General features: G+C 42.1%; 1 protein-coding gene across 1 annotated transcript; it reads left to right on the forward strand.

Moving 5' to 3' along the window:
• Positions 1 to 1,269: 1,269 nt before the first annotated feature.
• LOC138359747 (uncharacterized) lies at positions 1,270 to 25,306 on the forward strand. Its single transcript, XM_069319402.1, has 4 exons — positions 1,270 to 1,312; positions 1,513 to 1,758; positions 19,406 to 19,492; positions 24,174 to 25,306. Exons 1-4 carry the CDS (start codon positions 1,270 to 1,272, stop codon positions 25,304 to 25,306), a joined length of 1,509 nt encoding a protein of 502 aa, XP_069175503.1.
• Positions 25,307 to 26,516: the final 1,210 nt, after the last annotated feature.

The raw sequence follows: 26,516 nt of genomic DNA on the forward strand, positions 1-26,516 counted from the left end.
ATCCTCCCTCTCTCTTTTACCTTCTGCCCTACCCCCTCCCCTTTCTCCCTTCCCCTTCCTGCCCAGCCCCAAACTCTTTTAACCTCAGCCAAGCGCCCTCCACTAAACCCTCCCCCTCCCCGTCATGTCCCCAACCCGCCACCTCCCCTCCACCGCCCTGTTCCCCCTCCCCCCTTCACAGTGTTGGCTCCCGTGAAGTAGCTCGTAAAGTGGCAAGTGTGCTTCTGGATGACGCAACATTCGTAATGAGATATGCTGGAATTGTCATGGCAACGGTCATTTCAGGAATGTCTGCACAAGTGCATAGGTTAGTGTTGAACCAGGACAGGTCAGCGTTCATGATGACAGACCTACTTTTGAGGTGTAGACTGATGGTTTGAGAATCGTGGACACCAGAAGTCAAGCCACACTAATTAAAAATTCAGCCTTCAGCAAATTGAAACATTCTCGCCTTAAGCGTTGTGAGAAAATCAACAGTAGTTAATGACATCTTAGCACATTGACATCTTGGGTCAAGACACCATTGATTTTGAAATAAGTAATGGTGAGTCACATCCTCGTACATATACGGATGTCCATAATCTTGCATTCCCCTGGTGATACCTGGTGATAATTGCATTCCAGGTGCATTCCCCTGGTGATAATTGGAACGGATTTCTTGAACCAATTTTCTTACTCTGTCTGCTCAAAAGGGTGCAAGACACTGCAGGTTGTGGTTGGGCAACGTGTTAAATTTGCTGACCATTCCCCGTTAAATTTGCTGACCATTCCCCGTTAAATTTGCTCACCATTCACCAATTGTTGCTTCAATTAAGAAGCAGAAATACAACATTAATTACCCAAGTTGTTATTTAAGTCTCTTCCAGTCACCAATAAAAAGTGATGTGCGTTGCATACCTCGCCTAAGCAGACTTGTCCATCACGGTCAGTCAGGTTCATTAAAGTGGCATCACATCCCACCAGGTACTACCCTTCAGGTAGTTGGTAGATTACTGACTGTCCTTATCCACCGGTGGTGAATAAGGACAGAGAAAATACAGCTTTCTCTGATGTGTGCACACTTACCAGTTAAAGCACATGCTTATTAGACTAAAGACTGCCCCCTTCATTTCAGAGGGCTAATTTACTTCCTCAGTCTAGTCTTGGGTAGGCACTCGTTAACGTACCTGGATGACGTAGTGGTTTACTCCAGGTCGTTTGATGAGCACGTACGGGTCTTGACCGAGACACATAATTAGATAAGGCTGGGTTTAAGTTAAATGTTCAGGAATGCAATCGGGCATCTCACAAATTCAAGTTTCTGAAGTTCCGGGTGAGCACAGACGGGATCCTTACTGACCCGGATTCATGCCAGGCCTTTGCTGATATGCCTACCCCAAGGACAGCAGAGGGCGTTTGCAGGATTCTTGGGGCAGCTGGGTACTACAGTCACCACAGTGTGGGGAGTGCTTGTATATCAGCACCTTTGACTGACCTTACAAAGAATTTTTTTTTAATTTGTTTGGAAACCAGAACATGATGTGGCATATTTAAAAATCAAAGGACAACTTATCACCACCTCAGTATTAGCCGTGCCTGACTTTGATAAAGAGTGGGAAGTACTCACTGACACCAGTGACATTGCCATAGGCAGCTGTTTAATGCAGCGAGATTCTGAGATCCATCCTCATCCGGTGGTGTATTTCATTAGGAAAGTGAAGGGCCCTGAAGTGCGATACTCTGCTACGGATAAGAAAGCGTTTGCAATCGTGGAGAGCGGTAGATACTGTGAACCGTATCTATTCCAGCATCGTTTTGTAATCTATACTGATCACAGAGCTCTCACACATATACTTATTTCAGAAAAAAAATAGGTGCCCGCAGATGTCACGCTGGTCCCATGAACTGTTGGCATACACTCATTTCAATTGCTATACAAGCCTGGTCCATCATATGTTGTGCCAGATACTTTGTGTAGGAACATCGCCTTTATTAAGGTGAAGGCTAATATCGAGTCTATTCTTATTGACAAAATAAGAGAATTCCAGATGAACGAACCTGGGTGGAAATAAATTATGGAACACTTGGAAGGAGGTAAATATCCACCAAGGAAACATAATGTCAATAAATAATTTTGAACTCAAAGAAAGTGTACTGTATTTTGTAAATGCCCAGAAAGATCTTGCAGTATTTCAGCTCGTTATTCCAGATGCATTAAGATCATCAGCGTTGAAACTTGCGCATGTGTCTAAAATTGCGGGTCATCTGAGTATTTATAAAACATATATGAAACCAAATTCGTTGCTCTATGTTCCAGGAATGTTGTCAAATGTAATTAAATATGTTAAGTCATGTCAGATTTGTCAAAAAAGGAAAGATACCCCCTAAGATACAAGCCCCACTGCAAGAATTCCCAGAAACTTCTGAACCTTTAGATTGGGTAGAAGCTGATTTGATTGATCTACATAGCAGTCACTCAGTCAATAGATACGCTTTGTTATTAATGGACCATCTGTCCAGGTACACTATATTGATTGCTATACATCAGAAGGATCCTCGTACTGTTGCAGACACTTTTTTGTGTAGGTTTGTAACTGTATTTGGTCCCCCTAAAGTATTAGATTCTGACCGAGGTCAGGAATTTGTTGGTAACTTTTTTAAAGAGGTTTGTAACATTTTAGAGACCACTACAGCCTTGACAACAGGTTACCACCCTCAGGCGAATTGAATGACGAAATGAACCAATCGTTCAGATAAGGAGCCGGGTCGATAATTTCTCAACCTTCCTCAAACACTCTCATATTGTTTGTGCATAATTTACATGGCAAATGCTCCATTTTTTCATATTGGATTAATATCATAACATGAACAGGAAAAAAATATTTTAAACCTTGAAAATCTCACAATTTCAGATTAAGCTGACGAATTTAATACTTCACCAATTTTTATTTTACTCGTTATGGGCTCAGAATGCCATACAACGTTCATTTTCTATTATAGAAAATTTAGTTTGAGAGTATAGTTTATTGTAAAAAAAAATAGTCAATGTGGCCTTCAAAATATGTGCAAAATATAGATGCAAAAACGTATAACTCCCAAAGTTATGGGTTTATGAATAAACGCACCTATGGAAACCATAGAACTAAGAATTATGTACATAATATGTAAAGATGGTGAGAAACGGTCAGAAACTGGATTATTGAAGTCGTTTCAAAGTTGAAATTCCAGTTTAAGAGATAATTGAATTTGAAATTATCGACATCGAATATGGTATTTCTAATTTGTGAATGTTCTTGAATGTGTTTAACATTCAAATGCCAAAAAGTGTTGAACAACACTCCTTGGCATTTGTACTCGAATATGTGAAAGTTGTAGGTCAATATGTGTTGAAATAAAGTAAAAGTAAAACCAAAAAAAAACTAAATATAGGGATAATTATAATGATTTAGGGGATATATTGCAATCTATATATAAATAATTAAGCCCTAATCTGGTCCCTCAATCATCAATACACCCAAACAAAGAAAATAGAGTTTTAAAATCTGTAAATAACTCGGCCCCCCCAAAAATGTCATAAGTTCTGCCACCTGTGGCAGATTTACACCTTAACCAATTCCGTTCTATCTTCGCGTCCTCAGTGACGGGTATGTATTCTCCAAGTCGTAGAATACACAACAAAATCACAACAAAGACGAAAAAAACTAAAAAAAAAAATCCCCATAAAAAATTAAATTGTTGGACATTGGTCGAAATAACAGATATTGGCATAGCGCAATGTATATATATATATATATATATATATATATATATATATATATATATATATATATATATATATATATATATATATATGTCGTACCTAGTAGCCAGAACTCACTTCTCAGCCTACTATTCAAGGCCCGATTTGCCTAATAAGCCAAGTTTTCCTGAATTAATATATTTACTATAATTTTTTTCTTATGAAATGATAAAGCTACCCTTTTCACTATGTATGAGGTCAATTTTTTTTTATTGGAGTTAAAATTAACGTAGATATATGACCGAACCTAACCAACCCTACCTAACCTAACCTAACCTATATATATAGGTAAGATTAGGTTAGGTAGCCAAAAAAGCTAGGTTAGGTTAGGTTAGGTAGGTTAGGTAGACGAAAAAACATTAATTCATGAAAACTTGGCTTATTAGGCAAATCGGGCCTTGCATAGTAGGCTGAGAAGTGAGTTCTGGCTACTAGGTACGACATATATATATATATATGTCGTACCTAGTAGCCAGAACGCACTTCTCAGCCTACTATGCAAGGCCCGATTTACCTAATAAGCCAAGTTTTCATGAATTATTATATTTTCTCAAATTTTTTTCTTATGAAATAATAAAGCTACCCATTTCATTATGTATGAGGTCAATTTTTTTTTATTGAAGTTAAAATTAACGTAGATATATGACCGAACCTAACCAACCCTACCTAACCTAACCTAACCTATCTTTATAGGTTAGGTTGGGTTAGGTAGCCGAGAAAGTTAGGTTAGGTTAGGTTAGGTAGGTTAGGTAGTCGAAAAAACATTAATTCATGAAAACTTGGCTTATTAGGCAAATTGGGCCTTGCATAGTAGGCTGAGAAGTGCGTTCTGGCTACTAGGTACGACATATATATATATATATATATATATATATATATATATATATATATATATATATATATATATATATATATATATATATATATATATATATATATATTTATATATATATGAGAGTGTTAGACCACGGAGGAAAATTGAAACAGGAATTTCCTTAAGTACTTTCGTATATTAATACATCTTCAGAAGGAGTGGTTTTACAGGTCGACTACTGGACATAAATAGGCAGGAGAGAATGGTGGAGTGAGGTGAGGAACAATAAGTGGACACAAATTTCAGCCGCACAAAAACTGCAGAGGGCCTATTGGCCCATCCGATGCAGCTCCCATACATAACCACACACAGGCCCACACATGGATAATCATAGCATAAGATAGTAAATATTTACACTGAATTAGTGAGACAAATGTATTCCAATGATCCTACTTAAATCGCTCTTTAATTGATCTATTAAAAATGGATCTAAGTTATATAAACCACTGCTAATGTTCAAATTACCTTGTAAAGACTGTAATAAGTTCTATGTTGGGGAAACATCTAAAGATTTGTAATGTAAAATTTCGCAACATAAATACTCTGTAAGACATGGCCAATTGTCTAATGCTTTGTTTGTTCATCTGTCAGAAGATGCTCACCAAATTGATTGGGAGATGGCTTCTTCAATAACGAATTGTAAAAGCACCTATAACAGAAACATAATTGAATCTGCTTTGATACAGATCACAAAAGAAAGTAATTTGAACATTAGCAGTGGTTTATATAACTTAGATCCATTTCTTAACATATTGGAATGAAACTTTTACGACGCTAATGCCAAATAATGGGAGTTTTGTATAACATTTTTATGAAATTTTCATATAATTCGAATATGTTTTTGTCTTCCAGACCCTTAAAGATATGATTGCAATTCTTGCAGAGCATGGTGCGGCTATTTGGAATGAACAACTACCTCATGTGCAGCTAGCTTTGAATACTGTTATCCATCAGTCAATTAACACCCATTCCCTTTTGTTTTTCACGGGACATTCATGTAACTTCCCATCAGGTCTGCTTAACAGACATAATGTTGTGTACAGAGAGGATTATCCTTCAGAAGGCTGCATTAAAAGTAAAAATGCTTGGAAAATCTCAGCCGAAGCTTCCAAAAACTGCACTGGATCGTTATGCTCAGTATTTTGACAGGAAAGTATTACCTCTCGGGTTGACAGAGGGCAGCCTCGTGTTGAGAGTAAATGACGTGGCACCTGCCAATTAGAGTTGGAAGCTTACACCTAGATTGCAGTAAAATAGGTACCTGGGTGTTAGTCAGCTGTCACGGGCTGCTTCCTTGGGGTGGAGGCCTGGTCGAGGACCGGGCCGCGGGGACACTAAAGCCCCGAAATCATCTCAAGATAACCTCAAGATAGATGGCGGGGCCCTTATAGAGTAATTAAGAGAACAGGCCCTGTTAATTTTGTTATTAAAGGTGTATTTGAAGACCAAGTGAAAGGACTATACATATTAACAAATGAAAGCCATATCCGGCTAGGGAGGAACTAGAACTGGCTTCAGCAATTCTGATTCCTGACCCAACTGAGCTAACTAATAGTTCAAGTATTGAGTCAGACGCAGAGGATGACCTGTCAACTCTCATCAGTAGTCAAGTTCAGTCGTGTTACTCCATTGTAACAAGATCTCGGGCTATGCAGTAGAGGTTAATTAACTTCCTTAGTTAAGTTAATAGAGTTCATAAATTCCTGAAGAAGTAATGGGTTGGATTTACTAATTGTGCATGACTCAGGTAGCAGACTTTACCTTGCTCTGGGGGGTTTTCTGCCTTTAAAAACCCAGAGCATAATCCTTGCTTCCGCCAGTTGTTTGTTGTCTGCCTTTCCCAGGTCTGATTGCACACCCGGTCCAGCCGGTCCAGTCACATGTGAAACCATGATTGAGGTCAGTGGGGATTAGCTTGGCTGTCCCTTCCGATAAGATCGGAAAGGTCCGTTACAGAAAATCCTCCTCCACCCCCGACCCAGTAACTCGTCAATTGGTTATCTGGGTGGGTGATAATTACTCCAATCACCCGGCCAACACCTCACGTCACTAACGAGGCTGTCCAGACCCGAATATGCTATCTACACAGAGCAGACATCAGATGTCAACCATTAAAATCACAGTGGGTCAGGCTACTCACCAAGCCCCCTGTCATTATCTATGGATACGTAATCTGATGCAACTGGAAGGGTAACGTACCAAAGGTATGGTCTCCCTACAGAGCGCGGTTGACTCGCCATCAGAGTGCACACGTGTACTATCACCAGGGTATGCACGAAACGTGTTTCGGCCCAGTAGTACTGTGACAAACACCGGAAAGTGACGTCACCCAGGAGCGGAATTCGGGACCCACCTATCCTGCCAATCAACTTCAACGCCGCTCGATGTCCACTCCTGTAGCGAGACACCATTGTACATCGAAGCTCTGTTCTGCTGTTGGACACACGTTTCTAACAGTCTCATTCATCATGGCTGCTTGCGAGCTACGAGATGAGTTATGAGCTACGTGTCTGTCGTGGGGTTCACCCAGAAGCGACAGGCCGTAAACAGCTGTCACCTGTCACTCAGAGCTCGGCTCTACGCGGAGGTATCTGTCGGGTGGTAGTTTCATTCCCACCAGCGGAAGCCAGAAAGATGTTCAAAGGGAAGAAGATCATCTAAAAGAATCAACAGGTAGTCACTGGATCAACGCTTCAACTACAGTTAGCCAGTTAAGAAGATCAACGTGAAGACGTTAATATAGAAAATACTTAGTAAGATTTAGATAAATAAACAAGAACAGTGAAAGTACAGAAATATATGAGAGTGTTAACAATAAGTAAAACTGATATGTACAAGGGGGTTTTATAACGATTCCTTCCATGTAAGAAAATCTAAATATTTACAAATGTGACTCTAGAAATCTGAAAATTCGGAAATCTATAAAATCAGAAATCTAGAAAATCAGAAATCTAGAAAATCAGAAATCTGGAAAATTGGAAATTTACAAAATTGGAAATCTAGAAAATTGGAAATCTAGAAAATTGGAAATCTAGAAAATTGGGGACTAGAAAATAATAATTGTCCAAATCTAGAAAATGTAAGACAATCTCTAGAAAAGCTGTTTAGAAGGAATGCAATGAAGAGTGTCTAGTAAAGTTCTCTAGAAAACGTTGACTCAGTTGTGGAACTATGTAGTAAACATTGGTTCGGACGCTGTGGGAGAAAATTACCACAGATTTTGAGTGAAACACTAGGAACTGCTTTGAGTTAAGTGTTCCTCTCCTGATTTTTGAAGACTTCAGAACTTTTGAACCTAGATGTATTAAGTGGTTCTAGAAGGAACACACATTGGTGGCGAAAGCCATCCAGTGATTCTAGATAAATTTTATTTTTGTGAAGTTAGAGATATTTTCCTTTAGCCTATCATGGTAGGATAAGATCTTTTGTTCTTTCCAGATGAGGCAGTCCATCAAGGAGAGACTTGCTGGACTGCCAACCATTGACAGTAGGGATTAATTTGTTCACTGTGGTCAGTACTTACTTTATATGTTATTATAGTACTTACTTTATTATTTTATGTAATTGACTTATGGCTTTTGATTGTAATGATTTAGCTAGGTTAGATACAGTGAGTGTTACCATAGTTGTACAATAGAAGCAGTACTGGATTGTCATAAATGTTTCAGTGGCAGCGGCAGTGTTTGTGGCAAACGTTACAATGGTGACTTGTTGCTAGTGTTACAACACAGGTTACACTTGGTGTGACACATAGGTTACACTTGGTGTGACACATAGGTTACACTTGGTGTGACACATAGGTTACACTTGGTGTGACACATAGGTTACACTTGGTGTGACACATAGGTTACACTTGGTGTGACACATAGGTTACACTTGGTGTGACACATAGGTTACACTTGGTGTGACACATAGGTTACACTTGGTGTGACACATAGGTTACACTTGGTGTGACACATAGGTTACACTTGGTGTGACACATAGGTTACACTTGGTGTGACACATAGGTTACACTTGGTGTGACACATAGGTTACACTTGGTGTGACACATAGGTTACACTTGGTGTGACACATAGGTTACACTTGGTGTGACACATAGGTTACACTTGGTGTGACACATAGGTTACACTTGGTGTGACACATAGGTTACACTTGGTGTGACACATAGGTTACACTTGGTGTGACACATAGGTTACACTTGGTGTGACACATAAGTTACACTTGGTGTGACACATAGGTTACACTTGGTGTGACACATAGGTTACACTTGGTGTGACACATAGGTTACACTTGGTGTGACACATAGGTTACACTTGGTGTGACACATAGGTTACACTTGGTGTGACACATAGGTTACACTTGGTGTGACACATAGGTTACACTTGGTGTGACACATAGGTTACACTTGGTGTGACACATAGGTTACACTTGGTGTGACACATAAGTTACACTTGGTGTGACACATAGGTTACACTTGGTGTGGCACATAGGTTACACTTGGTGATGTGACACATAGGTTACACTTGTTGGTGTGGCACATAGGTTACATTTTGTTGTATGGCACACAGGTTACAATTGGTGTGGCACATAGGTTACAATTGGTGATGTGGCACATATGTTAAACTTGGAAGTGTGTGACTCATAGGTTAAACTTGGTGGTGTGGCACATAGGTTACACTTGGTAGTGGGGCACATAGGTTACACTTGGTGGTGTGGCACATAGGTCACACTTGGTAGTGGGGCACATTGGCTACACTTGGTGTGGCACATAGGTTACACTTGGTGGTGGGGCACATTGACTACACTTGGTGGTGTGGCACATAGATTACACTTGGTGGTGTGGCACATAGATTACACTTGGTGGTGTGGCACATAGGTTACACTTGGTGGTGTGGCACATAGGTTACACTTGGTGGTGTGGCACATTGGCTTCACTTGGTGGTGTGGCACACAGGTTACACTTGGTGGTGTGGCACATTGGCTACACTTGGTGGTGTGGCACACAGGTTACACTTGGTGGTGTGGCACACAGGTTACACTTGGTGGTGTGGCACACAGGTTACACTTGGTGGTGTGGCACATTGGCTACTCTTGGTGGTGTGGCACATAGGCTACATTTGGTGGTGTGGCACATAGGTTACATTTTATGATGTGGCACATAGGTTACACTTGCTGACTGATGACCAAGGCACCACAAAACAAGGACACTGTACTTATCAGTTGCAAACAATTCTTTAGAGACTTTAATAAATGCTGCCACCATCCTGACTTTAAAACCCACTGAAAAATTACCCTAATTGACTAATTGACTGCAAAGCAGGAAGCTTCTAATTAGTATAGCGTTTCTGAAAGGACATCTATCTTTAATTGAAGGGGGGGGGATAGAGTTTACGTTAAGTGCGGTACAAATCAATAAAAGTGACTAATATGTTAAATAGATTAAGGGATGCTTGCAAAGCTCAAAGGAAAGTTACTGAATAACAGGCTCGTGTTTTCAACAATAAAGATATGTGAATGGGGAAAACCTCACTGAACAACATTAATTCAATGCAATTTATTATACACGAAGTTATAATTGAAGACTCCCTAACACTGAAATATCCCTATCTAAGGCAATGGTTATTTACTGTAGTTTACTCTAAACTGCACTTAATTCAACACATGTTACCTTATTCACAAGCCCAGACCAGATGTTAAGCCTTGCCTCTGGAGGAAGTGTTGAGCCCTGGATCTCTGTCAGCCACACTCATCTCTCTTGTCCTTGATCTCCAGCAAGCAAACTGGCCCTGGCTGGTTGCTATACCTCATTAACATCCCTAATTATCAAGGCTAACTAATAAACCCTTGTCACTTAAGGTGATTGAATCATTATTCCAAAACTGATGACAAATTACATTGGTACTTTAACTATGTTCTTTATTAATTACACTATTGAATAGCAGCCGAATTACTTCTAGTTTAATGAATTTACCAGTTGTTCGGTAGTCATTTATCACCGCGGAGGCTGGTACTGAGCCGAGACTGTGTCATTCATCTTCCAGAAACTAGTCCTCATATTCTAAATGAGTCATCTGCACTTGTCCCAGAATCCTAGTCACTTTAGAAGGAACTACTACGTAGCTCCTTTCTTTGTGAATAGCCTGGAGAAAGTCTCCGATATACAATATTCTCAAAACTAAGTAATAACCTTACACATGGCAATAATTAAGATGGAGTCTTCGAGGAGAGGGAGAGTGAAGGTAGGGGGGGGGGGGAGAGGCTGCCTCACTGGTGACCTGGCTCAGGTACGTGGTGCCGCCTCAAATGTCAAACCACTCTGTCAATGTACTAAATTCCCGGCTGATAATAATTCCTGCCTTTATACTTCTTCACTCCTTCCATCCTTCCTTCAGCATACAATTAAGGAGTACACAGAGGCTATTCTTTGAAATGACAACCTCAAGATGGAACTCTACATGCATTACACGTGACATCTTTAATCCTTTCTCTAGCACTGAGGTGGTATCTCACAGCCGTTCGTATCCTACCCTGTCACTCCATACTGTTGGTCTGCACACCTGCATCTATAATTAACCAATGTATTTGACAAGAACACACAACTATGCACAGTTAAGTTGTTACATAGGTTACACTTGGTGGCGTGGCACATAGGTTACACTTGTTGTGGCACACAGGTTACACTTGGTGGTGTGGCACACAGGTTACACTTGGCGGTGTGGCACACAGGTTACACTTGTTGTGGCACAAAGGTTACACTTGGTGTGGCACACAGGTTACACTTGGTGTGGCACACAGGTTACACTTGGTGGTGTGTCACACAGGTAACACTTGGTGGTGTGTCACACAGGTAACACTTGGTGTTGTCACACAGGTTACACTTGGTGTGGCACACAGGATACACTTGGTGATGTGTCACACAGGTCACACTTGGTGGTGTTACTGATCTTCATGGTACACAAACTGTCTGTGTTTCAGGTATAAAAGTCGTATCTATAACGGACTCATTTCAATCACCACAGTCCTGGCAGGACAGAACATGTGCAGAGCCGTTAAAAATTGTAGCCTTATTGTAATTAATTTGTAACTGTAATTACAGTTATGAGATTGAAAATGACAAAATACAGCACAAAATTACAGTGACCACACATAGATTACCTAAATGTTACATGAGGGCAAGGTAATTTGCATAGTCTGTGAATTACAGTCAGCATAAGACAATAAAATATAATTAACTGAGCAGAGTTGGAAGCAAAAGTTAGATGAGTTTGTTTGGCAGAATAATGTGGGAATAACACCGAGCTTCAGTGTGTGGATAATCCGTGTGTTTCACGGGTCTGTTGTGGTTGTGTGTGTGATCAGTAGGAAAGACAGGTTAAGTGCGGTGGTGAACAACTTCCCGTTCCTCCTCCATGTGGAACCGCGTGGTTCAGTAATACGATCAATTACATTTGTATCCAGGTTCTTGTCCCTCCTTTCTTCCTCACGGCAAATTTGATTTTTGTTACCTTATTGGACGACTTAGAAAATATTAAAATTAATTTTTGCAACAAAAATTGACTGATTAGTTAATTTTTTGGTAGGTCATGGGTTTGTAAGTATTTTAGTTGGGTATGAGTTTGTTAGTAAACATTTTGGTTGGTTATGGGCTCGAAGGATAGATCACCCACTGGAGCAGGAAGGATAGATCACCCACTGGAGAAGGAAGGATAGATCACCCACTGGAGCAAGAAGGATAGATCACCCACTGGAGCAGGAAGGACAGTTCACCCACTGGAGCAGGAAGGATAGATCACCCACTGGAGAAGGAAGGATAGATCACTCACTGGAGAAGGAAGGATAGATCACTCACTGGAGAAGGAAGGATAGATCACCCACTGGAGCAGGAAGGACAGTTCACCCACTAAAGAGAGAAGGATAGTTCACCCGCTAAAGAGAGGATAGTTCACCCACTAAAGAGAGAAGGATAGTTCACCCGCTAAAGAGAGAAGGATAGTTCACCCGCTAAAGAGAGAAGGATAGTTCACCCGCTAAAGAGAGGATAGTTCACCCACTAAAGAGAGAAGGATAGTTCACCCGCTAAAGAGAGGATAGTTCACCTGCTAAAGAGAGGATAGTTCACCCGCTAAAGAGAGGATAGTTCACCTGCTAAAGAGAGGATAGTTCACCCGCTAAAGAGAGGATAGTTCACCCGCTAAAGAGAGAAGGATAGTTCACCCGCTAAAGAGAGAAGGATAGTTCACCCGCTAAAGAGAGAAGGATAGTTCACCCGCTAAAGAAAGAAGGATAGTTCACCCGCTAAAGAGAGGATAGTTCACCCGCTAAAGAGAGAAGGATAGTTCACTCGCTAAAGAGAGAAGGATAGTTCACCCGCTAAAGAAAGAAGGATAGTTCACCCACTAAAGAGAGGATAGTTCACCCGCTAAAGAGAGAAGGATAGTTCACCCGCTGAAGAGAGAAGGATAGTTCATCCGCTAAAGAGAGAAGGATAGTTCACCCACTAAAGAGAGAAGGATAGTTCACCCGCTAAAGAGAGGATGGTTCACCCACTAAAGAGAGAAGGATAGTTCACCCGCTAAAGAGAGAAGGATAGTTCACCCGCTAAAGAGAGAAGGATAGTTCACCCACTAAAGAGAGAAGGATAGTTCACCCACTAAAGAGAGAAGGATAGTTCACCCACTAAAGAGAGAAGGATAGTTCACCCACTAAAGAGAGAAGGATAGTTCACCCGCTGAAGAGAGGATAGTTCACCCGCTGAAGAGAGGATAGTTCACCCGCTAAAGAGAGGATAGTTCACCCACTAAAGAGAGAAGGATAGTTCACCCACTGAAGAGAGGATAGTTCACCCCCTAAAGAGAGGATAGTTCACCCGCTGAAGAGAGGATAGTTCACCCACTAAAGAGAGGATAGTTCACCCACTAAAGAGAGGATAGTTCACCCACTAAAGAGAGAAGGATAGTTCACCCACTAAAGAGAGAAGGATAGTTCACCCACTGGAGATGGAAGGAAAATGTAATTAAAAGTTGAAAATTAATCACGAGTGAGCGAGGGGCTTGGCCTGTGAGGACACAGATCACAGGGAACGTTGTCCAGCCGTCCACCTGTGGGAGGCCAAAGTTCTCACTCTTTATACCTTATCAGCAACTCATAAGTGGTATTACGAGAGTTGATTAATCAAGAGAGAATTCACAGCAATTTACCAGAGAGCCACCATCCCAAATAGACTAGATGCGGACAGAAAATTCTAATAGACACCATCTGTAGTCGCCTCTGAGTGGGACAGGAAGCCGGTGGCTAATCAGAGGTCCCTCATTATTCCTTAATTCAGATGAATTTTCAACTAATGTTTTGACTTTTCCGGTTGCGATTGGAAGGCGATTTTTTGGATTTATTACCTCTATGGGTGACGAAGCATCTCCTGTTTTGTCGTACATTGTATCTTGTTGAGCTTGAAGCTGAGGCCCCTTGTGTGAGTTACACTGTGGCTTGTTGAGCTTGAAGCTGATGCCCCTTGTGTGAGTTACACTGTGGCTTGTTGAACTTGAAGCTGTTGCCCCTTGTGTGAGTTACACTGTGGCTTGTTGAGCTTGAAGCTGTTTCTTCTTTCTGTGGCTTACAAAGTTCAGAGTATTATCCCCTTCAAACAAAACGCGAGCGTGGAGCACTTATTCGTCAGACACAACACGAAGCTGAAGAAAGTTTTGATGTACGCTTACAGTCGCCAAGTGGGCATTTAAAGGCATAGACGACGTTGGTCTCCTTCAAAGCGTTCTGCTTCTGAAGGAGACCAACGTTGTTTATGCCTTTAAATGCTCACTTGGGGACTGTAAGCCCCAAAGAAATTAGTGTATAGGCAAGACAACAACGACTCTTTCTAGGCGACCAACAATGCATAAGCAACAGGGAGCCATCAAGGAACACATAATCTCTTCTCACAACCAGATCATCACCAGAGAAATCTTAACAAACACAGAAATCATCGATAGGTACGGCGAAAGCAGGCGGCTTGACATCAGCGAGGCACTACACATCAAAAAGTCAACACCAGCAATCAACAGCCAATTAATGCACAACTATATTCTACCTACTTTAAGACCCCGCACCAATATGGAAGCAGCAAGAGGAAGTATAGGCCAATAGACCTTCTGCAATTACTTCCATTCATATGTTCACTTATCCAATTTATACCCATTGTTTCAAGTTCTTTCTTGTGTTTGTCACCTCACCCAAAACATTTGTACCATATCACATCATCCAATAGAGTATAAGTACGAAGAATTTGTGTGTAAATTAAGTCTTTGAAAATGTAATACGAATTACGAAACGCGTTCAGGCGTCAGACAATTAAAAAAAATAATTTCTGGGAATTGTTATTTTTATTACCACCGACAGTGAAGAAAAACAAGAAATATTGAGAAGATTCGTGTTAGAATTATTAATCTTACCTTTTCGGTCATACTCAACAACTTATGTTTACAAGAAAGACTGCTACCAAAATATACTAAAATATATATATTGGGGGTGGTAGGAGAAGATAATATTAGTGTTCAGTGAGAAACCACAAGGTATCCTCTGAATACTTTTTATTTTCTTCTCCGAGGCTATGGGTCCCCACATTGGCACCAGAGGTGGTACCCTCACAAACTTTAATATATATATATATATATATATATATATATATATATATATATATATATATATATATATATATATATATATATAAATATATATATATATGTATATATATATATGTATATATATATGTATATATATATATATATATATATATATATATATATATATATATATATATATATATATATATATATATATATATATATATATTATTAAATATGACCGAAAAAGTAAGATTAATAATTCTAACACGAATTTTCTCAATCTTTCGTACATTACGCTTCACTGTTGGAGGTAAATCAAAAATCACTTCTCCAAAATTCATTTTTATTTCTAGTCTGACGCGACACGGGCGCGTTTCGTAAAACTTATTACATTTTCAAAGACTTCACAAATACACAACTGATTAGAACGTATCACTGATTTTATATCTACATTTGAGTGAGGTGGGAAGGGTGATGTGGCATTAACACAAGACAGAACAGGAGGGGATATTAATAGGGTATTAAAAGTATCAACACAAGACAGAACAGAAACAATGGGTATTGAATAGAAGTGTTTGTAGAAAGCCTATTGGTCCATATTTCTTGATGCTTCTATATTGGAGCGGAGTCTTGAGGTGGGTAGAATATAGTTGTGCAATAATTGGCTGTTGATTGCTGGTGTTGACTTCTTGATGTGTAGTGCCTCGCAAACGTCAAGCCGCCTGCTATCGCTGTATCTATCGATGATTTCTGTGTTGTTTACTAGGATTTCTCTGGCGATGGTTTGGTTATGGGAAGAGATTATATGTTCCTTAATGGAGCCCTGTTGCTTATGCATCGTTAAACGCCTAGAAAGAGATGTTGTTGTCTTGCCTATATACTGGGTTTTTTGGAGCTTACAGTCCCCAAGTGGGCATTTGAAGGCATAGACGACATTAGTCTCTTTTAAAGCGTTCTGTTTTGTGTCTGGAGAGTTTCTCATGAGTAGGCTGGCCGTTTTTCTGGTTTTATAGTAAATCGTCAGTTGTATCCTCTGATTTTTGTCTGTAGGGATAACGTTTCTATTAACAATATCTTTCAGGACCCTTTCCTCCGTTTTATGAGCTGTGGAAAAGAAGTTCCTGTAAAATAGTCTAATAGGGGGTATAGGTGTTGTGTTAGTTGTCTCTTCAGAGGTTGCATGGCTTTTCACTTTCCTTCTTATGATGTCTTCGATGAAACCATTGGAGAAGCCGTTATTGACTAGGACCTGCCTTACCCTACAGAGTTCTTCGTCGACGTGCTTCCATTCTGAGCTGTGGCTGAGAGCACGGTCGACGTATGCGTTAACAACACTCCTCTTGTACCTGTCAGGGCAGTCGCTGTTGGCATTTAGGCACATTCCTATGTTTGTTTCCTTAGTGTAGACTGCAGTGTGGAAACCTCCGCCCTTTTCCATGACTGTTACATCTAGAAAAGGCAGCTTCCCATCCTTTTCCGTCTCGTAAGTGAAACGCAGCACGGAACTCTGCTCAAATGCCTCCTTCAGCTTCTGCAGATGTCTGACATCAGGTACCTGTGTAAAAATGTCGTCAACATACCTGCAGTATATGGCCGGTTTCAAGTTCATGTCGACTAAGACTTTTTGCTCGATGGTACCCATGTAGAAGTTTGCAAACAGGACACCTAGGGGAGAACCCATGGCGACCCCATCTACTTGCTTATACATGTGCCCATCCGGGCTCAAGAAGGGTGCCTCTTTAGTACAAGCTTGGAGTAGTTTCCTCAGAATACTTTCTGGCATGTCAAGAGGAGTACAGGCTGGATCACGATACACTCTGTCGGCAGAGTGATAGCCGACACTCTATCATACACTCTACACTCGATACACTCTGATAGCCGACAGAGTGTATCGTGATCCAGCCTGTACTCCTCTTGACATGCCAGAAAGTATTCTGAGGAAACTACTCCAAGCTTGTACTTAATATATTTACTATAATTTTTTTCTTATGAAATGATAAAGCAACCCTTTTCTCTATGTATGAGGTCAATTTTTTTTTATTGGAGTTAAAATTAACGTAGATATATGACCGAACCTAACCAACCCTACCTAACCTAACCTAACCTATATTTATAGGTAAGGTTAGGTTAGGTAGCCAAAAAAAGCTAGGTTAGGTTAGGTTAGGTAGGTTAGGTAGACGAAAAAACATTAATTCATGAAAACTTGGCTTATTAGGCAAATCGGGCCTTGAATAGTAGGCTGAGAAGTGCGTTCTGGCTATTAGGTACGACATATATATATATATATATATATATATATATATATATATATATATATATATATATATATATATATATATATATATATATATATATATATATATATATATATATGACAATGTCAGACCACGGAGGAAAAATGAAACAGGAATTATATATATGTATATATATATATATATATATATATATATATATATATATATATATATATATATATATATATATATATATATATATGTCGTACCTAGTAGCCAGAACGTACTTCTCAGCCTACTATGCAAGGCCCGATTTGCCTAATAAGCCAAGTTTTCATGAATTAATGTTTTTTCGACTACCTAATCTACCTAACCTAACCTAACCTAACTTTTTCGGCTACCTAACCTAACCTAACCTATAAATATAGGTTAGGTTAGGTTAGGTAGGGTTGGTTAGGTTTGGTCATATATCAACGTTAATTTTAACTCCAATAAAAAAAATTGACCTCTTACATAATGAAATGGGTAGATTTATCATTTCATAAGAAAAAAAATGAGAAAAAATATTAATTCAGGAAAACTTGGCTTATTAGGCAAATCGGGCCTTGCATAGTAGGCTGAGAAGTGCGTTCTGGCTATTAGGTACGACATATATATATATATATATATATATATATATATATATATATATATATATATATATATATATATATATATATATATATATATGTATATATATATAAATATATATATATATTCGTGTCACTGTAAAATTAGGGCTTACTTATATACATTTGCAGAATTACTGTCATAAAAATATTCATAATTTGAACCTTACATCTGTCATTATTGGATTTTTTTTTATAATAACATGGAGTTGGACGATAATTCTCTGTAATACCATAATCGTGCTGATGAGTGGAACGAAACACTTCGCATTTCGTTACAGAAAACACAAATGCTGTTTTCTATTTCCTCCAGAAAAAGATGCATCGACCAGTATGCTGGTTAAAGGAGTCACTCAACTTAAGTCTCAACAGTAACTGCAGAATCATTCCGTTTATTCCGCCCACCGCGAAAAGTTACTCCCAAAGTAACAGACAGACGTTGACAAACTCATCTCTCATCTCTCAGTATAAAGTAATAAGAGCCAAAATCAGATATGGTGCTTGATTTTTAATACAAGCTGCTCGCGGGGAAATCATTAGAAGGTATGGATGAAATATAAAATGAATAGAGATGCAAAACTCAGAGAAGTGAGCAGGAAGACCACGAATGGATGTAGAGGGCCAGCAGTGGATCAGGACAACACACATTGGACTAGGAGAGCTTCGAATAAATCAGAACGGCATGGAATGGATCAAGAGTGACAATAATGGATTAGGAGAATTATGAAATTATTCGGAGGACTAGAAATTCATCAGGAGGGACACAAATGAATCAGGTGGGACAGGAATAGATCAGGAGGGACAACAATGAATCAGAAAAGAAAGAAACAGATCAGGAGGTGCAGAAATAAATTAGAAGACACAGGAATGGATTTGGAGGGTCACGAATGAATCAAGAGACACACGAGTGGATGTGTGTGAATTCAGGATGTTCCTCCTGAATTCATCAGGAGGGACAGAAATCGACCAGAAGGGATAAATTGATGAGGATTGAGAGGAATGCATTAGGAGAAACAGGAATGGATCAGAATGGACATGAATGGATTAGGTGGGACAGTAATGTACCAGGCGATGTTATGATTGCCGTCTAATAATAGTCCTTTCCGGCCTCAAGAGTCATTTTTACCACGTAGAAAGATCGCAAAAAGGCCCAAACTGTGATTTAAGTTAAGAAGGAACGAGTCTTAAACACAATCTTGCATAATATTGAGATATAAAGGAATAAATTGTGGCAGATTACGAAACAAAATGGCTTCCGGGCGGTCAGCAACTCATCCGGGACTTGGTGAGACGTCGCGACACATGCCTTAAGCTTATAACATGTAAGAGGTGACTGGCGGGGGCTCAGATGCTCAGCCAATCTGCGACGAGCTTTCTGTGATGTCAATGGCGGGCACCGAGCCCGCGCCAGGGAGCGGAGCCCGGTTCACTGTTCAGCTAGACTTCGGATGGATAGGTTGTAACCTTGGGCGATCTTAAGTGCTGAGTTGAGCCCAGAGGAGAGACAACAAGAATCTGACCATATTGAGACGCCAAAGAGACCATTCTGCAATAAGGTCGAATGAGTATCGTCGACAATGGGACCTGCTGAGGGTGGAGGAGACTCGATTACATGCCAGATTCGGTGAAGGGAGCTGCAAGTACCTTCATTTGGACCTTGGTGGGTCAGTGTGAATGGACTAACACTCTTAGCCTGGTGAAAGTCCCTCCCAGTGAGCGTTCAACGTAGTAACAATTTTGTGTGTGTGAATTCACAAGGTGTAGCCGTTGAAAAGGTTACTGAAAAGACAACTGAGGTCACAGTAAGCAAGTGCTCCTTTTGATTTTCGCCTGAAAAGAGGTAAGTGAACCTCGACTATGAACCCTAGAAAGGGAGTTCTTTATTTAACTGTGCCAACGAATAGGCTATGAACAATCGTGCTTCGATGTTAAGCAATTCTATAGTAACCAGTGAGATGAGGTGAGCAAGTGTAGCAGAAATTTAATATCTGGTTACCCTATAATGACAATAAATATAGTGAACAGAGTGTGATGACGCCCTGTATCGAAACTGACCCAACCAGTGAAGTCGACCATCGTAATATTTTCTTCCATGGCAGTGAATTAGGGCACTGGGCACCGACGTAATGCTGCAGGGAAAAGGTACATCTCGAGGAGCGACGAGGGTCAAGGTAAATATAGTGTTGACACCATCATTGGACACTCCACAGGACGTGTCCTGCTGGAGTCGAGAGGATCTGTACCACGTATGTGTTATCCAAGGAAGGAAGAAGATACGTGTGACGAAAGAGAGCAGCCAAGGATGTGATGATGGAACTTCAGTGAGCTGGCGAAACATGGGAGCTACAAATCACTGGAGATATCTTCATTTCCTTGCTTAGTAATCTGCCCTTCCCTCCCCCCCCCCCCCCCCCCCCCCGCCCTGTTGAGTAGGTGTTCCCAAGGGAACTTGTAGGAATATATTATTATATACGTATACACTCACGTGGAGGGCCATACATTGATACTATACATGAGACTAGAGTAAAGTTAATATTAATGAAGGACGATAGCGGCCGTTGATTGCAAACTTGATTGAGGCTATCCAAGAAAAATCATTGTTTATTTTATGTATTTATGTTGTCAGTAAATGTTCTTTTTAGTTTTAAACGCTGTGCTTATATGTCCCTTCATTACGGTTATGCCACGTTATTTATATGAAGCCTGACAGTAGGGTACTGACCCCCTTCAGTTTAGGCATAAAAATTTAATGAAATCTAGGAAAGTAGCCTCATGTTTCAAGAGGACCAGAGTAGAGAATTGGAGTAATTTCTTGCGCGCTTGGCGCAGGTGAGACTCCCGATGATGACAGGAGTAACTGGATAACCAGGCGTCATAGGTAGACTCCTGCCGCTCTGCCTCCCACTCTGGGGACAGGATGTAGCCTAGTGAGTTCCGAGAGGTGCTGCAGGTCTCTGTGTTTTGGGGCTGGTGTACACAGGGGATAAGCGCCGACTTCATCACGAGGGAAAGCGAGTACAGAGCCCACAGTAAAGAGAGCAGAGACGGAGTGTCCCCGGGGGAGCTCGACGAGGCTCTGCCCTTTGTCATTCCCCGTGACAATAAGAACGGTCAAGAATAAATTAGGAGGGACGGTAATAGATCAGGAGAGACACGAATGGATCCGGAGGGACAGGGATAAATCAGGAAGAACAGAAATGGTCCAGGAGGAATTGATCAGGGGAGACAGTAATAGATTAAGAGAAAAAAGTGGATCAGAAGGGACAGGAATGGATGAGAAGTACCAGGAATGGATCGGGAGGGATCGGAAGGGCTCAAGAGGACCAGGAATGCATCAGGAGGGAGAGGAAGAGATCAAAAGAGACTGGAATAGATCTGAAACGTTTTGCCCGAAACGCTATGCGTACTAGTGGCTTTAGGTATTGTATGTACTACCTCTATCTTTAAATCTAACAGAATGTTTGTACTGTAACTCTGCAACTATGTATGTATTTTCCTAAATAAATTATTATTATTATAGAAAGGACAAGAATGGATGAGAAGCGACATGAATGGATCAGGAGGGACAGTAATGGATTAGGAAGGTCATGAATGGATCAGGAGGGAAAGGACTGGATCAGGAGGGACAGTAATGGATTAGGAAGGTCATGAATGGATCAGGAGGGACAGGACTGCATCAGGAGGGACAGTAATGGATTAGGAAGGTCATGAATGGATCAGGAGGGACAGGAGTGGATCAGGCGGGACGGAAATGAATTGTAAGGCGAGTGAACTGTATTTTCAGATTTTATTCATAGGGTTACTTTGAGAGTACTGGACACGTTCATGAAAGTATACAGCTGTACCCGGCAAATATTTTACCATCGACCAACACCGTCGACCAACACCATCGACCAACACCATCGACCAGCAACATCAACCAACACCATCGACCAGCAACATCAACCAACACCGTCGACCAACACCGTCGACCAACACCGTCGACCAACACCATCGACCAACACCATCAACCAACATCGTCGACCAACACCGTCGACCAACACCGTCGACCAACACCGTCGACCAACACCGTCGACCAACACCGTCGACCAACACCATCGACCAGCAACATCAACCAACACCATCGACCAACACCGTCGACCAACACCGTCGACCAACACCGTCGACCAACACCATCGACCAGCAACATCAACCAACACCATCAACCAACATCGTCGACCAACACCGTCGACCAACACAGTCGACCAACACCATCGACCAACACCATCGACCAGCAACATCAACCAACACCATCGACCAACACCGTCGACCAACACCGTCGACCAACACCGTCGACCAACACCATCGACCAACACCATCGACCAACACCGTCGACCAACAGCGTCGACCAACACCGTCGACCAACACCGTCGACCAACACCGTCGACCAACACCATCGACCAACACCATCAACCAACACCATCGACCAACACTATCAACCAACACCATCAACCAACACCATCGACCAACACCATCGACCAACATCATCGACCGACACCATCGACCAGCAACATCAACTAACACTATCAACCAACACCATCAACCAACACCCTCGACCAACACCATCGACCAACACTGTCGACCAACACCATCGACCAACACCATCGACCAACACCATCGACCAACACTATCAACCAACACCATCAACCAACACCGTCGACCAACACCATCGACCAACATCATCGACCGACACCATCGACCAGCAACATCAACTAACACTATCAACCAACACCATCAACCAACACCCTCGACCAACACCATCGACCAACACCGTCGACCAACACCATCGACCAACACCATCGACCAACACCATCGACCAACACCATCGACCAACACCATCGACCAACACCGTCGACCAACACCATCGACCAACACTGTCGGAAAATCCGACCCCATTTAATATATCATACAGATAATAGCTGTATTGTATAAACAAGTAACCCATAGAAAACGTAACTTGTAGTGGAATTACCGTCTATAGAAAACGGGATATCATCACCACATACTATTATATTCTCCACCTATTATGGTGGGAATTATTCTTAAATACATTAGTCTTTGGACTTTACCATCATAAAAACATCTTATATAAATTAACTTAATTATCAATATTAAAGTAGAGTAAATGTGACCCTTCTATCACTTTCTGAAATCTGGACAATGTAAGCCAGGCGTCAGTGGAGGAAGGAGGGCAGCCATTGTTGTGTCACCTCCGAGACGTGTGGAGCAAATTTGGCTCCTATCATATCTGGACAATGTCGGCCAGGCGTCAGTAGTATGGAGTGTTAGACATTGCCATTGTTTATACAAGACCAGAGGCTCACACGGGAGCAAATTCGGCTCCTGTTAAATTTACTTGGACGTAGTGTTATGGAAACCAGAAGTGTACCATTATCAACACGCTGTCTACAAATCAAGTTAAGTGTTCTTTCCGAAACCCAGTATCTTCATTTTTGGCCATTAATGTCATTATATAGGGTGACCCGGTTAGAGCACGTGGAAGCCTCAAACTAAAGGTAATTAAGCCAGGTCTTTATTGTTCCATGTACAGTGTTTTCTCTGATATAGCTTGTCATATATAGAATCTGGCTTCACAGCTAGCGCCCTTTTAACAGGTCAAGACGAGGAAGCAAGATTTTGTGCACCAGTTACTGGGTGATGGAAGCTACCTCAAAGAGGATAATTTGGTGTCTACACCCTAGTTATACCTGGTGGACTAACCTGCTGTACTATAAGATAAGGAACCTTTTCAATGTATGTAGTCTAATTCTGTAGTTTGATTGGCTGCATATATATAAACTAATAAACCCCCCCTAATGTGTAGAGGATCGATTTGTGAGATTGAGATTATTGCAGAAATACAGTCCACTTATCATTATACAAATTGCTATCGAAGTATATAAATTAACGTAAATATAAATTCTATATATATTCATATAAATTAAATAAATATAAATCTCACAGGTCGGTTCCCACAAACACCATCGACCAACACCGTCGACCAACACCGTCGACCAACACCGTCGACCAACACCGTCGACCAACACCATCGACCAACACCATCGACCAACACCGTCGACCAACACCATCGACCAACACCGTCGACCAGCAACATCAACCAACACCGTCGACCAACACCATCGACCAACACCATCGACCAACACCGTCGACCAGCAACATCAACCAACACCGTCGACCAACACCATCGACCAACACCGTCGACCAACACCATCGACCAACACCATCGACCAACACCATCGACCAACACCGTCGACCAACACCATCGACCAACACCATCGACCAACACCGTCGACCAACACCATCGACCAACACCATCGACCAACACCATCGACCAACACCGTCGACCAGCAACATCAACCAACACCGTCGACCAACACCATCGACCAACACCATCGACCAACACCGTCGACCAGCAACATCAACCAACACCGTCGACCAACACCATCGACCAACACCGTCGACCAACACCATCGACCAACACCATCGACCAACACCATCGACCAACACCGTCGACCAACACCATCGACCAACACCGTCGACCAACACCGTCGACCAACACCATCGACCAACACCGTCGACTAACACCGTCGACCAACACCATCGACCAACACCATCGACCAACACCATCGACCAACACCATCGACCAACACCATCGACCAACACCGTCGACCAACACCATCGACCAACACCATCGACCAACACCGTCGACCAACACCATTGACCAACACCGTCGACCAACACCATCGACCAACACCGTCGACCAACGCCATCGACCAACACCATCGACCAACACCATCGACCAACACCATCGACCAACACTGTCGACCAACACCATCGACCAACACCATCGACCAACACCGTCGACCAACACCGTCGACCAACACCGTCGACCAACACAGTCGACCAACACCGTCGATCAACACCGTCGACCAACACCATCGACCAACACCATCGACCAACACCGTCGACCAACACCATTGACCAACACCGTCGACCAACACCATCGACCAACACCGTCGACCAACGCCATCGACCAACACCGTCGACTAACACCGTCGACCAACACCGTCGACTAACACCGTCGACCAACACCGTCGACCAACACCGTCGACCAACACCGTCGACCAACACCGTCGACTAACACCGTCGACCAACACCGTCGACTAACACCGTCGACCAACACCGTCGACCAACACCGTCGACTAACACCGTCGACCAACACCGTCGACCAACACCGTCGACCAACACCGTTCACCAACACCGTCGACCAACACCGTCGACTAACACCGTCGACCAACACCGTCGACTAACACCGTCGACCAACACCGTCGACCAACACCGTCGACTAACACCGTCGACCAACACCGTCGACTAACACCGTCGACCAACACCGTCGACCAACACCGGAATCAGGGGTGACAAACGGAACTCATTTATTCAAATCAGTATATTTATAAATATATTTATAAATCATATATTTATAAATCATAAGTGTGATTTATAAATATAAATCCGCTGTGATAGACCACGTGATCACTTAATCACTGGGATAAGCTTTATATTAATGATGATAATTAGTCATCAACGGACTGGCGAACATGGGAGGGTAGTGGGTGAGGGTGTATACGGGGAGAGGCAACATGGGAGGGTGGTGGGTGAGGGTGTATACGGGGAGAGGCAACATGGGAGGGTAGTGGGTGAGGGTGTATACGGGGAGAGGCAACATGGGAGGGTGGTGGGTGAGGGTGTATATGGGGAGAGGCAACATGGGAGGGTAGTGGGTGAGGGTGTATACGGGGAGAGGCAACATGGGAGGGTAGTGGGTGAGGGTGTATACGGGGAGAGGCAACATGGGAGGGTGGTGGGTGAGGGTGTATACGGGGAGAGGCAACATGGGAGGGTAGTGGGTGAGGGTGTATACGGGGAGAGGCAACATGGGAGGGTGGTGTGTTGGGTGTATATTGGAAGAGAGGGTGGGTGGGAGAGGGAACATGGGAGAGTGGTGGGTGAGGGTGTATATGGGGAGAGGCAACATGGGAGGGTGGTGGGTGAGGGTGTATATGGGGAGAGGCAACATGGGAGGGTGGTGGGTGAGGGTGTATACGGGGAGAGGCAACATGGGAGGGTGGTGGGTGAGGGTGTATACGGGGAGAGGCAACATGGGAGGGTGGTGGGTGAGGGTGTATACGGGGAGAGGCAACATGGGAGGGTGGTGTGTTGGGTATATATTGGAAGAGAGGGTGGGTGGGAGAGGGAACATGGGAGAGTGGTGGGTGAGGGTGTATT

This window comes from Procambarus clarkii, chromosome 8, assembly GCF_040958095.1.
Source record: "Procambarus clarkii isolate CNS0578487 chromosome 8, FALCON_Pclarkii_2.0, whole genome shotgun sequence".
Lineage (NCBI taxonomy): Eukaryota > Metazoa > Arthropoda > Malacostraca > Decapoda > Cambaridae > Procambarus > Procambarus clarkii.